At 41.5% G+C, this 14,538-nt stretch overlaps 1 protein-coding gene across 2 annotated transcripts in view; it reads right to left on the bottom strand.

The window, feature by feature from the left end:
• FERRY3 (FERRY endosomal RAB5 effector complex subunit 3) overlaps positions 1-14,473 on the bottom strand; it is a 37,573-nt gene extending 23,100 nt beyond the window's left edge. Inside the window, exons 1-6 of one of the 2 annotated variants that reach the window (XM_065942600.1) lie at positions 14,261-14,473; positions 11,631-11,829; positions 9,559-9,704; positions 5,027-5,208; positions 893-992; positions 673-794 (exon numbers count right to left, since the gene is read on the bottom strand). In XM_065942600.1, the coding sequence (XP_065798672.1) occupies positions 673-794; positions 893-992; positions 5,027-5,208; positions 9,559-9,704; positions 11,631-11,808 (728 nt within the window). In that variant the 5' untranslated portion in view covers positions 11,809-11,829; positions 14,261-14,473. Of the gene's footprint in view, positions 1-672; positions 795-892; positions 993-5,026; positions 5,209-9,558; positions 9,705-11,630; positions 11,830-13,442; positions 13,511-14,260 lie in introns of those variants that run through there. The other variant, XM_065942590.1, reaches the window with a different exon arrangement.
• Positions 14,474-14,538: the final 65 nt, after the last annotated feature.

The following is a 14,538-nucleotide window of genomic DNA, read 5'->3' as shown; positions in this document are numbered from 1 at the left end:
AATGTTTACAGCACACACTAGAAAACCCTGAAAACAGGATTATTATACTGTACTAAGTATATCTCCAATAGAATATACTTTAGGATTTGAAAAAAGAAAGAAATTCTCAAAGGTGAGTACACAGCCAGGAAAAAACAGGCAATATAAGAAAGGATGCATTCAGGCCATAAGGGATCACACAAATTATGAATTATAGAATGTCTTTCTTCATTTTGTACCCTGTACATGCTTGTATTACTGCACATATCATTCTGTACAGTACTGTTTTATTTACAGGTCAGTCTCTATGGAATATAAGCTTCCCACAGGCAGTTATCTTGTTTTTCTGCTTAAAGAGTGCTTGGTATTTAAGATGCATTCAACCACTGTGTAGTGCATTGAAAGGAAACCAATTTTAAAAAACACAGGAGACGGTAGTCAAGGTATTTAGGCATACATACCCACAAGATTTACAAGGCTAAGTTCTAGGTGGGGAATCACCTTTGTAAAACATCCTGCTCCACATAATCCACATAAAGTCTATAAGATGAAAGGTGTTAAAAGAAGCATGTAGTTATCTTGAATTTTCATAACTTAAAAATATCTACAACTAAAAAGGTTCAATTTTAGAGTAAATACAAACTGTTACTGATAACAACTTTTCGTCTCATAAAAATGATACCTGATTAATACCTGAGGGAGCTGTTGTTGGGGTTTTTCAGGTCTTGATGAAGTTTAATTACCCATTCCTGATACTCTTGTTTTTGAATGGCAGTTGATTGTTTTAGTTCATTGGACCACTTATTTTCTAAGTCCTAAAAAGAGACAGTACACCAATTAGTTAAATTTTTTTTTCCCCACAAAAATAAACAAAAAAATGCACTCCGAAAGTCATTATATATACCTCACTTACCTGCTGGGATTCAAAATGTTGAGCAGCCAGGGTGTTCACATCTTGGTCTGTCAGTGACTTTCCCAACTCCTGCATCACTTTTTCCATTTCAATACCTTGTCTGAAACATAAATAAGCAGATCGGATACAGTCATCACATTTTAAAGGTGCAGAACCACTTCAGATTCATGGAAACAACAGCTACGAAGTGAAAAGAACACTTTCTTCTTATAGGAAGGGGCCCAGGAACAGCAACAGTACTGTCTGGAAAGCACTCTGAAGCCTTGCAATGGAGAGGTGGAAACAAGGATGCCAACGTCGTAGGGTATACACAATGGCATGTGTGCAGTTAAATCGGAATCTAAATTTAGTGTATAAAGGAGAACACTCAGAATCCAGGAGACATTTCAACTTCCGTAACTACTATCGAAAATTCCAGAGGCTTTTTCATTTGCAGATTTTCACAAAGAAGATACTCCACAATTCAGCTCAAAGTACATTTTTTATTCCTCTGAACGTGAGTTAAAGTGACTTCAACCTTCGAATCACACATTATAATCAGAAGCTGCCAGTTAGGTTCTAAGAATCAAACTGGTATTAAGTAACAGCATTCCCTTTCTAGAGGAATGTGAAATACATTCTGAAGATACGTTTTAGTCTTAATTTATCCAAATAAACAATGTGTGGAAATTAAAAATGGTATTTCTCCATAAGAAAAACTAATTGATGGTGCTAGAAGTTCAGATAGTGGATATCTACGGAGGAAATGGGTGGGAACTGTGGATGGGTGGGAGGGAGCCTTCTGCAGGCTGGAGATCACCTACTTCTTGACCTGGGAGAGGAGCACATGGGTGTGCTTACTTTGTGGAAGCTTACTGAACTGTATACCTACAGTCTATTGCCTTTTTGTATGTAGGTTATATTTTAATAAATAAGTTGATTAAATCTTATCTCTAATCAAAGTGTATTAATCAATTTTGTTCTAAAATACATTTCAAACAAACTTGGAAGCAGTGAAACACAGACATGAACTAAAGGATTTCACTATCATTTTAGTCAGTTTACGTAAATTGCTCTTAAAAGAGAAACTGTACTTATTTCTAAGAACTGATTAAGACACGTGTATATCATAAATGAAACTCATTTGTATGTCACACTTTATACATCTCAATGTATACCTTCCAGTATCAAATATTCAGTACCACTTAATTCCCACTTAATGATAATGCAAGTGACCCCACTAATTTTTTAATAATTACTAGAGGTCAGGTGAAGATAATGCTTGCAAGTAAGATTTTTATTTAAAACAGAAGTAACTGCTAAACATTTATAATTACAAACTTTGATACAATATATTAATATATTACACATGTTCCCTCTAGTGGATAAAAAGTATCATTGCTACTTTATAAAGTTTCAAAGGACTATCTTGAATCTGGTTTGCCAAAACAAGGAAATTTTCAATCAGCAAAAAGAAAACTAATAAGTAACAATTCAACAAATAAAACTTCATGAACATTTATCTCACCCTTAATGTGTTAGAAGTGCAGGTACAGTTAAAAGATATAACATTTATTTCTACGATTAAGATGAAAGAAAAATTTATTGCATGAAATATTATGTAGTGGCTCAGTATGTCTGTCATGATGATTCTGACAACCTGTACGTTATCTTGAAGACATTTAGGAAAAAAGATCATTATAACTGTGCTGGTGCTGTATTGAGACGAATTCTTTTAAAGATGTAAAATGGGATTAAAATGAAAGGAGAGATGAGAAAAAGTGCCACTTCCACTCATGAATGAGATAAATGAATTAAACACCAAAATTTTGGGTGAACTTCCACTAATGAATTCCAATTTACTATTAGTTATACGGTTCAACTTTGCAAAAAATATTACCTACCTTAAAGAGAACATGGTTTATTTTTATTTATTAAGCTGACAGCTTGGACACGTGAAAAACTATAAAACTGTTCTTAAATGTATTCAAACATTTTTAAAGTCTTTATTGAACGTGTTACAATAGTGCTCTGTTTTATGCTTTGGTTTTTTGGCCATGAGGCATGTAAGATCTTAGTTCCCCAACCAGGGACAGAACCTGCACCCCCATATTAGAAGGTGAAGTCTCAACCACTGGACAATGAGGGAAGCCCCAAATGTACTCCATTATTGTCTGTATGTTGGGGGGTGGGGGAACAAAGCTCCGTCAAGAAGTCTGGCCAAAGGACATTTCAAAAAATAACATCAAACAAAACAAATCCCTATTGAAAAACTATCCTGTAACAGAACAATATATATAAAGTACCAGTAAATGTGATCAGTCCTGGGTGCTCACTGGAAGGACTGATGCTGAAGCTGAAACTCCAATACTTTGGCCACCTGATGCGAAGAGCTGACTCCTTGGAAAAGACCCCAATGCTGGGAAAGATTGAGGGCAGGAGGAGAAAGGGAAAATGAGGATGAGATGGCTGGATGGCATCACCAACTCAACGGACATGAGTTTGGGTGGACTCCGGGAGTTGGTGATGGACAGGGAGGACTGGCGTGCTGTGGTTCATGGGGTCGCAAAGAGTTGGACACGACTGAGCGACTGAACTGAACTGAACCAGTAAATGCAGACAATTAGTAACTTAATGCAGCTTTAAAAAAACTGAAGGGTTAAGTGGAATAAGAACCTTCTTCCAACTTAGAAAAAAAGAACAATGATAGAACAGTGAGGGCCAGAGATGAAATTTTCTGGGAGGTGGAGTGAGCAGGCAGCAAAGAGGACCACAGCTCAGAGCAGCTTTCAGCCGCTGACTGAAAGCAGGAGTGACAGCCACTGATGAGAACTACAGATGCTGAGCTGGGCATTTTTTAATTCTGCACACGTAGAACAAGTGCAGGCCCGGAAAACCTGAGACCTGAGAACAGAGTCAGAATGAGAGGAAGACTGTATTACCTGAAGCCCCGGTGGGAAAAAAAATCAAACAGATGAAGTTCAACAGAAGCAGTTAGTGCTGGGTAACTACCATCGTATTTTACAAAATCTAATCTGTATTTCACGCTCATTTTAAAGTCTATTCACAATATTCCATGCGTGCGTGCTTAGTTGCTTCCGTCGTGTCTGACTCTTTGTGACCCAATGGACTATAGCCCACCAGGCTCCTCTGCCCATGGGATTCTTCAGGTAAGAATACTGGAGTGGGTTGCCATGTCCTCCTCCAGGGGATCTTCCCAACCCAGGGATGAAACTGACATCTCCTGAGTCTCCTGCGTTGCAGGCAGATTCTTTACTCAGGGAGCCACTTGGGAAATCTGTTGACAATATTATTCGATATGAAAAAAAGAACTAGAAGAAATCCAATTTCTGCTTCAGTAAGCTGGGGCAGTAACAGTAGGCCTATGGATCAAATGAGACAGGGCATCTGTTAAGGACTGCATGTTTGGGGCCCCCGAGAGTACAAATGTTGAAACCCTAACCTTCACTGTGATGTTATGTGGAGGTGGGGCCTTTGGGAGGCAATTAGGTTGAGGTGAGCTCCAGAGGTTGGCATCCTCATGATGGAATCAGCCTGGAAGAAGGGGTGCTACTGTTCTCCATCTACAAGCAACGCACCAGGAGAATGCATGGAGGAAAGGCTGAAGAAGCAACGGCAGGAAGGCACTGGCTACAAGTCAGGTGGTGGGTCCTCACCAGACACTGAGTCTGCTGGAACCTTGACCTTGGACAACCCAGTCTCCAGACAGAAGGCGATCAACTTCTGCTGTTTTAGCCATCCAGTCTGTGGTGTTTTTTTTTAAATATAGCAGCCTGAATGAAGACAGCATCCAGAGCACTTTGCACAAGGCCTGGAGCAAGGCTGACCTTCAGAAGAGGTAAGTTCTTCCTTCATCAGAACTAAGAGTAGATAGAGCTGTCATAATTCGTTTAGGTAAATCCCTTGAGGAGTTCTATAGAGTAGAAGAACCTTACCTGCCCAGGTAAAATGAGAGATCAAAACACACAAGAAAATCAATTTCAACTGTTGAAGATGTTTTTCTACTCTATTTTTCAGTTTTATAAAAAAAAAAAGAGAGAGAGAGAGAGAGAGAGAGAGAACACGCTGTTCTGTAGCCTGTCATTATTTGACGATGTAACATTTAATTACGGTAATGCAAGAACTAGGAAGTACCTCTCCCGTAACTTTTTCAACTCCACGTCTCTTTCACCAATGAGTTCGGAAATACTGACGAAGTAGTTGTGTTCCAAGTTTAGGAGAGTTTCAGAGGCGGGAGAATGGATGAGGTCATGGTACACATCTGCGAAGTCTTCATCCCAGCTGGGCTCCTCAGGCCTCGCGTGCTCTAGCGTGGTCTGCGAGATGGGACCAGACATTATTAAATCCTGATGCAGTGTTCTTCGTTAACACACTACTAGAAAAGTGAGTATACTACGATTTCATTTCTGTACATCAAAGGACCGAAAGGCCTGCTATATATGTGTTTATAGGTTACACAGGATTATCTGAGCATACGCAAAAAAGTATGGAAAGATGTGAAATTAGTCGTCAATGTGGGTTACCTGGAGGCAGGGTAAGGGGAAGGTGTTAATGTGGAGCAAGGTATCCCTTGCTCCCTCCACTCCAAATTAAGGAGTGTCCATAATTTGAAAAAAATAACAAAGAAAGGGTAGTAAGTAAGCTAAGATCTAATTTCTGTAAAACACACACACACACCCACACACACACATACACACTTGAAGGGGCTGCTTGCAGCAGAGTGGGATTTCTAAGTCCCTTACTTTGTATTCTAATGTGCCACGTAAGAGAATAAGTTGCATATAATAATTACATTATCAGAAAAAAAGCTTTTCATTATTAAAAATATATTGCTAAAAAAGGTTTTCTAGGCTATATATTTAGACAATGAGCTTACCTATGCAATAACACTGCCCTTGATAACCCAATTCATGCATAGGATTTTATATCAAAATATACATGTGAAATTTTCTTACTTTGAAGTCAGGTATTGTTTTCTTCATAAAACGTAAGTCCCCTCAATTAAATGTATGAAAACAGCAGTTATCAAAACGATAAAGGGACTGCATAAACACTGATAAGCCAACAAACACAAACCCAGAAACATGGAGAAGCAGAAAAGAGAAACCCTGAGCGCACATACAGACACATCTGAGGAGGCAGACGCCTGGCCCAGACTCATGCCATGACAACACATCAGACACACACAGTGCTCTGCAGTGGAGGAAACGGACATGCTCCGAAGTCCCTTGCCAAAGGTCATGCAATACAACGGCAAAAGTGGAAATTACACAAAGATTTCAAAAATTTTTCTATTTTTGATCTTTGCAGCTAGACACCTGTAAAAGAGAACAATCTAAATTCTTCCCTTTTCTTACGAAAGAAAATACCCCAAACGGGAACCTATGATATAATTTTGATTATATCTGATATTCAGATATAATATTTGAATATTATATATTCAATATATTGAATATTATATATTCAATATATAATATATAATAATATATATTATATACTCAGATATAATATTCAGAATAATAATTTCCCTTACATAAAACAAATGAATAAATCATGGAAACAGGTATTTTGAACTGGGACAATCAGGTAAAGTCTTGCCCTTGTACTTACACTTGGATCCACTCCAGGTCAGGAGGGGAGACTTATTAAGAGAATCAGCCGAATGTAGAGGGTGGATTTCATCTGCCCCATGCCTCTGCAAACCCGGACAGCACTCTAATAACTTCTCTGCATCCCTAGACCCAGCATCCCTCTAGGAATTATAACCAGTCCATGTGACTTAGGCTCTGTTCCAAATTCACTCCGGGCTTGGGTTGAAGTTTTGTAGGAAGGAGTCAAGGTCAAATCCTAGGGACCTGTTTGGCCATACATAACACCAGACATTCAGCAACCCCACAAGGTCAGATCAGTTCGTTAGGTACCTTGCAAGCCTCAGTTTACAACTCACCTTGGAGTGAGACTTGTGAATAGGGAGAAGCGTCCTAATACATGAGACATACCCAACAGAATTCTTACTCACCCTCAGTCAACTAGAACTCTGGCACACTTCCTCTCTGTCCCACATCCTGAGGCCAGCCTGGGCCACCTGGATGTCCCGGTGGACGGTTCACTAAGGCCCTGCCTTCCGGTGTCCCTCAACGCTGTATTTTTAATAAGTTTTCCCCTTCGCCTGGCACCCGTTCTATACACTCACTGGGAATAGCTTAGCCACTAAAATTCAAACACTCAGTCACTGACTACAAACTCCAACCTAAACTTCTCATTCAGCAGCTCCCAGGCAAGTGGGAGCCTCACCAGGACCTCCGCTTCACAATCTCCACGATCTGAGCTGCTGGCTCCCTCTCACTGCCCTTTCTTCCAGATAAAGCTTACAGTCAATCACTGTCTTGTCCACATCCTCCTTGCCCACCTAACAAAACCCCATCTTATTCCTCTAGCTCTACCTGCAGTCAGGCTTTGGGGAGCTGCAGCAGAAAAATCACAGAAGTCCAGAGTCTATGGAAGCAGACCGGTGCCAGTCCAACCCTTCCTCGAGATGCTGCCTGGCAACTCTGGCTTCTTCTGGTCAGTTCAGTCCTCAGACATCCAACCATCTCATCAGCACCCCCACCACCCCATCTAGACAAACAATCTCCTTTCCTATTTCTCAGATAAAGCAGAAGCGGTCAGGAGAGAATTATCTTCAACTTCCTGCTACCAATGTAAAGTTTTCTGAATTGATGCTTACATTTTCCTTCTTCCTCTTCACTATGATGGAAGCCACCTCCCTCCTCCCTGGAAAGATTGATCCTCCACTTGGGCTCTGGGTCTGAATCCTTTCGGCCTTTCTCTCTACCATCTTAAACAACAAGCCTCTGATCCTGGGGGTCCCATTTTGCAAGTCTCACCCTCCTCTCTGCAGCCCAACTTCTTGAGTTGTCTAGACTCATTCCACTTCCACACTCCCACTCATTCTTAAACTCACTGAAATCTAGTTTCTGTTCCCACCAATCTGCTGGAATTTATCTTGCCACAGATAAGACTTGATAAACCCAGTGGGTATTTCTGAGTCTTCTCCTTGCTTGACTGTCTCTGCAGCATTTGAACTACAGACCAGTCCCTCCTTCTTGGTTACCTCTTTTTTGGTCAGCTTTCATGAACCTATAAACTTTTTCTTCTTTGAAACTATAGTCTTTTATCTTCTTTCTGCTTCCTTGACCAGTTCCTCGCTTTCCTTTGCAGGGTTTTCTTCCTCAACTCATCTCTTAAGTGTTTGGATTGTTTACTTACTTGTATATATTCATCCATACACCCATCTATCACAGACCAAACCCTGTTATTTGCAAGCTTGTTGCTGGATATATTGTTGTTTACTTGCTAAATTGTGTCTAACTCTATTGCGACCACATGGACTGTGGCCTGCCAATCTCCTCTGTTCATGGGATTCTCCAGGCAAGAATACTGGAGTGGGTTGCCATTTCCTTCTCCAATGGATCTTCCTGGTCCAGGGATTGAACCCAAGTCCCCTGCATTGGCAGGGGGATGCTTTACCACTGAACCACTGGGGAAGCCTTCTGTGCTGGTTACTAGTTAATAAAAGAAAAGAAGGCAGATGCTTTCAGGTGGATATTCAGACAAGCCAGAGATACAGGCAGGTCAACAGACAATTACAATAGAGGATCTTGTCAAGATTCTGTGCAGGTGTCTTCTCAGTCTACAGGAACCCTGGGCCATTCCATTCAGCAATGAATCATTTTTTAACATAAGCATGCTCCATGTATATGTGGGATATACTCATACGAAAAAAATTCATTGTTTATCTGAAATTCTAGTTTATTTATTTATGTAGGGCCACACCACATAGCATGTGGGATCTTAGTTCCCCAAGCAGGGATCGAACCTGCAATCCCCTGCACCGGAAGCACAGATTCTTAATCACTGGACCACCAGGGAAGTCCCTGAAATTCTAAGTTAAATGGGTGGCCTGTATTTTTAATGACTAAATCTGGCAACCCTATGCTGGGTAGAAATACAAAAGTAGAGTCTCGTTTTACAAGAATATTACATGAAGCACCGTGTCCTGTGTGCTCACCTTAATAACAAGAAGGAAGCACATAAGCACCAATACAGATTGAAAATTATGGAATAAATCTCTGTACACAGAGAACAAAGGATTCTACAGCTGTTCTAGTATTACCTTAGCAAGTTAACTACCCTCATCATTCTGCTTCAGAAACACACACACAGAAAAAGCGATCAGATGTGTGGTTACTTCAGGCTGGGGATGGAGGAAGCGGAAATGGGATGAAGGCAGTCAAAAGACACAAGCTTCCAGTTATAAGAAGTACTAGATATGTAATGCGCGATGTGATAAATATAATGAACACTGCTGTATGGTACACATGAAAGTTAAGAGAACAAATCCTGAGCGTCCTCAGCACAGGAGAAAACATTTTACTTTCTGTTTCTTTAACTCTGCGTCTGTATGAGATGATGGATGTTCAGTAAACTTGTGATAAACATTCTGTGATGTATGTATGTCAAATCATCATGCTGTACACCTTAAACCCACGCAGTGTCATATGCCAACTACATTCCCAACATCTCAATAAAACTGTAAGGAAAAAAAAAAAACACATCAGAGTTCAGAATATCCTTGAAATTTACAATCTCATCTATTTTCGTACCTCGGCATAAGCTTTGGCCCATGTGCTTGCCAGATGATGCAGATCGACTTCACCTGACTTCACAGCTTCCAGGGCGGCTTCAGCCTCCCTGTCATAATCTCTGAGGGATTCTTCTTCGATAAACTGGCTCAGAGCTTCTTTTAAGCCTGTAACAATGATAACAAACACCATCATCGGCAGACATAAATTGGGAACATTTTACCTGGCTAAGCATTTCAGTGTGAAACTCCTGTCAAGCTTATACCCTTAAGAGCATGTCTAACTAAGATAAATTCAGCTTAGAGGATCATTCAACTAATTTCACACTTAATTTTTCTTTATAACCACAGGTTACTGAATGGTCAAAATTCTTAACTCTTCTGTAATATAACCCTGATACCAATTAAAAACATTAATCTCTTAAGTCTTCATCTGGAACTGAGTAGAGAAGAGCACATAAAGACCTTCTACAGATAGAGGGCATGACGCTTCCTATATTTAAATGAGTTTCCTATATAACTTTCAAGGATATACATTGTTGTGTGTGTGTGCTCAGTCGCTTTAGCTGTGTCTGACTCTTTGTGACCCCATGGACTGTAGCCCGCCAGGCTCCTCTGTCCATGGGATTCTCCAGGCAAGAATACTGGTGTGGGTTGCCATGCCCTTCTCCAGGGGATCTTCCTGACAAAGGGATTGAACCTGCATCTCCTGTGTTTCCTGCATTGCAGGCAGATTCTTTACCCACTAAGCTACATGGGAAGGCCATATATTGTTACATTCTTCGAACCTAAAATAGGACTTGAGTGATCAGCATATTAAAACTGATTTATTTCAGATGATCTACAATTCCAACTTCAGAGACACTACTTAAAGACTGCTTTGAGGATATGAGAAGACCATGGCTTTCATCTTGGGCACTTCCTTGCTCCCTCCCTCTCTCAGGTTGCTGGCCCTGGGGGAGACCAGCTGTAGGTGTGGAGGTGGTCCTATGAAGAGGCCCACATGATAAGGCCTGACAACAGCCTCACAAGTGACCTTGGAGATGATCTTGTGCTAGTAGAGCCTTCAGATGAGACTCTGAAGTCCAGACTGACAGTTTGGCTGGAATCCCATGAGAAATCCTGAGCCAGAGGCACCCATCTAAGTTGCAGCACTTGGATCCCTGAACCACAGTAATGGTAGCAAGAGAATACATACTTGCTGCTTTAAAAAAAAAAAAAGGATCAAAGAGCAGTGGGACAGAAACCAGGATACCCGTGCTCTGGTCTCGGTTCTGACACAACGTATGTAACTCTGGACCAGAGGGTCTCAGTTGTTAGGACGCATCAGAGTTCCCTGGGGAGCTCACTGGAATAGACGCTGCATCCCAGTCCTAGAGTTTCTGATTCAAAGGGAATGCAGTGGAGCCCAAGAATACACACTTCAAACAGGTTCCCAAGTGATGCTGCTTGGGTAACAATTTTTGAGAACTACTGCCTTGGGCAAACTATTTAACCTTTCTAGGTACCAGTTTCCTTATTTGTACGATGAGGTTATGCTAAAAAGTTTCCACGTTCCCTTGAATCTCTGACCTTCTATGATCCAACATATTCTCAATTAAAACATTTTCCCTTCTCTGTAGACAGAATGTAGACCTTTTAAAATGGCATAATACAGATGACTCTATGGAACTAATTTAGATGAGCAAAGATTATTGAAAGATAGGTATCCCTTTCTCTTCCATGACATCTCAGAAACTGAGGACCAGATTGTTAAAAGGGCAAAACAGTGAGCACATAACCAATGATAGCCAACATGCCTTATGAATCCATCTAGCTACATGAAGAGGTTAGGAGTTCTAAATTCAGACTCGGTCATTTTTCATCATATGTAATTAAATTTAATTTTTATACTAAAATGCCTAATAAACAACTACAAGAGATACAGAAAAAAAAATCCCATAAAAGAAAGATCTGGGGAACCTTTTTACTCTTGAAAGCTTCACATTTTGTGGTTGTCTCCAGTGCTTCTCAGGTTTATGCTACCCTGAAACTTCTGATGACAGAGACCAAAGGAAAATAAAAAAGTGATATTTTCCAAAAATCAGTCCTCACCTTTTTCTATAAAGCATGGTAAGTTGTGCAGCAGCATCAGACGTCCGTGTAAATGACTGGCATTCTCTTGAACAGGAAATTTGAGGGGTACCCTCAGTTCAAAGCACTGACTTCCAACTTTGAATTTATACACAAATTCCCTCTCTCGGTTGCAGAATCTTTCTCTGTTTTTCTTCATCTTTAGCAGAATTCTAGAAAACTAACAACAAAAAATTGAGCCGGTTATAAGTCCAAAAAATTACAATGTTTCATTATTGCTAAGCCACTTCTGGACTTCCCTATAGCTCAGATGGTAAAGAATCTGCCTGCAATGCAGGAGACCCGGGTTCAATCCCTGGGTCAGGAAGATCCCCTGGAGAAAGAAACAGCAATCCACACCAATATTCTTGCCTGGAGAATCCCATGGATAGAGGAGCCTGGTGGGCTACAGTCCTGCTGCTGCTGCTGCTAAGTCATGTCAGTCGTGTCCGACTTGGTGCGACCCCATAGACGGCAGTCCACCAGGCTCCTGTCCCTGGGATACTCCAGGCAAGAACACTGGAGTGGGTTGCCATTTCCTTCTCCAGTGCATGAAAGTGAAAAGTGAAAGTGAAGTCACTCAGTCATGTCCAACTCGTAGGGACCCCATGGACCGCAGCCTACCAGGCTCCTCCATCCATGGGATTTTCCAGGCAAGAGTACTGAAGTGGGGTGCCATCGCCTTCTCCGTGCTACAGTCCATGGAGTCACAAAAAGCCACTTCTAAGATGGATCCCCACTCAGAGATTTTACTTGTGTGACACTCAGCTAATTACTTTCCCCTACTTTTATCCCTTCATTAAAGTAGGGATGTTTTCATGATGAAAATAAAGTGCTTCTTTTTTAATGAAAAGTCTCTTTTCAACATCATATATGAAAAAAACTGCCCACTTAGCATTCCTAGGCACTGTGCTCAGTCGCTTAGTCATGTCTGACTCTGAAACCCCATGGACTACAGCCCACCACGCTCCTCTGTCCCTGGGGTTTTCCCAGCAAGAATATTAAAGTGGGTTGCCAATCCCTTCTGCAAGGGATCTTCCTGACCCAGGGATCGAACTTGATCGAACTGCAGATGGATTCTTTAGCACTGAACCACCTGGGAAGCCAAGATTCCTAAGTGGAGTTCTAACAAATCAGTAAGGATCATGTGGAGAAGAACAGAGAGGACTCTTTGGAAGAGATGCACGGTAGCCAGATACAGTTCATGAAATAGTCGGTGAATACAAAGTCAAAGAAACAGATCAGGGATCGGGGCATCTTGAAGACCTTAGAGACTGTGGACCTAAGATCTGATTGAGGGGTGGAGGGAAGGGAGATGGTGCCGGAAAGATTTCTATATGGGGAGAAAATATACAGGACAGACCACAAAGCAAAGTGGACAACTGCTGGGAAAGAAGAAATCTAGTCAGAAAGAATACATCAATTGAAGATTTCCTTATTAGCCCCCAAACAGGAGTCCGATTCCTAAGCATTCCCCAATCAAATCAGCTTTCACACCATTCTCTACACTGAAGTCAGAGTAATCTTTTTCAAGTGCATATCTGGTCATGCTGATTATCTGCTTAAAATCCTTCTGATATTCCATTGCTGTTAGGATACAGTACAAATTCCTTAACAATTTTTCGCCCCTGCTTATACCTCCAGACTCTTCTTTGGGGAGCTGAACCCCCCTCCTCTCCAACACACAAACTGACAAACTTTACTTTCAGCCATACTGAACGTCTTTCAATACCAAACCTCTCTTTCGACTTCCAACCTTCCTGAATGTTTTTCCTTTGCCCAGAGCACGCTTACTGTTCTTCTTTCCTTGGCCATGTCTCAGGTTAGACATGCCCCAGGAAACTTTTAACTTGTAGGACTGTCTTCATGCTTAATCAAATAATAAATACGAAGCATCTGGTAAACAAAACATGACCAGTAAATGGAAGCTGGTAAAAATAATAATGAAAGAAGCTTTTATATAAGAACATATCAGTTTTTAAAAAAATCAAAGGCTGCTAAGTACACATGATGCAGACAGAGGCAGTAAAGGAACATTTTGCTGGGAACTGAAAATTAATTGAATATGGGCTCATGGTCTCATTTTGTTTACAGTCAATATTCTAGGAAAACCAAAACCAATAGCTCTGGTTTCAGTTGATTAGCTCTTTAGAATTGTGTCTCAAAAATTGATACTTTAGTTATTTCTCCCCGGTTTGTTATTACTGCCTGCATGCCTGGGTGTGCTCAGCCGTGCTCCACTCTTTGCAAGCCCAGGGAAGGTAACCGGCCAGCTCCTCTGTCCATGGGATTCTCCAGGCAAGAATACTGGAGTGGGTTGCCATTTCCTCCTCCAGGGGATCCTTCCCATCCAGGGATTAAAAGCCACCCGGATTACCACAGAGCCACCTGGACCCTCCCGAGCGATGAAATCAAGGAAGATTTCCATACAACAATGGGATGGGAAAAGGAGAGCTGGACCGAACTCATTCAGCCAATAGAATGGAGGTTCGGCGGCTTGAGTGAGTCAGGGAAGGGAGGGCAGACTGTCGGGCCGAGAAGTCCCAGCCGAGTGAGGGGACCAGGCCCCCGATCGGCCCGAGGGAGCTTCCTTGCTCCGGTCACGAGCTCACCTCCTCTAGTTCCGAGTTCCCAGCTGTCCGCAGTACGGGTCGTGACCACCGGCCTTGGCCCTCGGCCCATCAGCTGACTGCTGCCTTGCTTTTACAGTCGGAAGATCCGCTACGGCAGATTCTTCCAAGTATTTTCCTCTTTCCTGGCAGTTCGTGGAAAATTCCTCGGTATAAATGTTCCCTTGTTCCATCCTGCCTACTTTTAATCATTTAAAACGTGTCGGAAGGTGTATTTATACTAATATTGTGCATTTTGGAGACCGCGCAGAGACAACTCT

This window comes from Muntiacus reevesi, chromosome 1 (genome assembly GCF_963930625.1).
Source record: "Muntiacus reevesi chromosome 1, mMunRee1.1, whole genome shotgun sequence".
Classification (NCBI taxonomy): domain Eukaryota; kingdom Metazoa; phylum Chordata; class Mammalia; order Artiodactyla; family Cervidae; genus Muntiacus; species Muntiacus reevesi.
The sequence above is the reverse complement of the archived record's forward strand: the minus strand, read 5'-3'. Positions and strand labels throughout refer to the sequence as shown.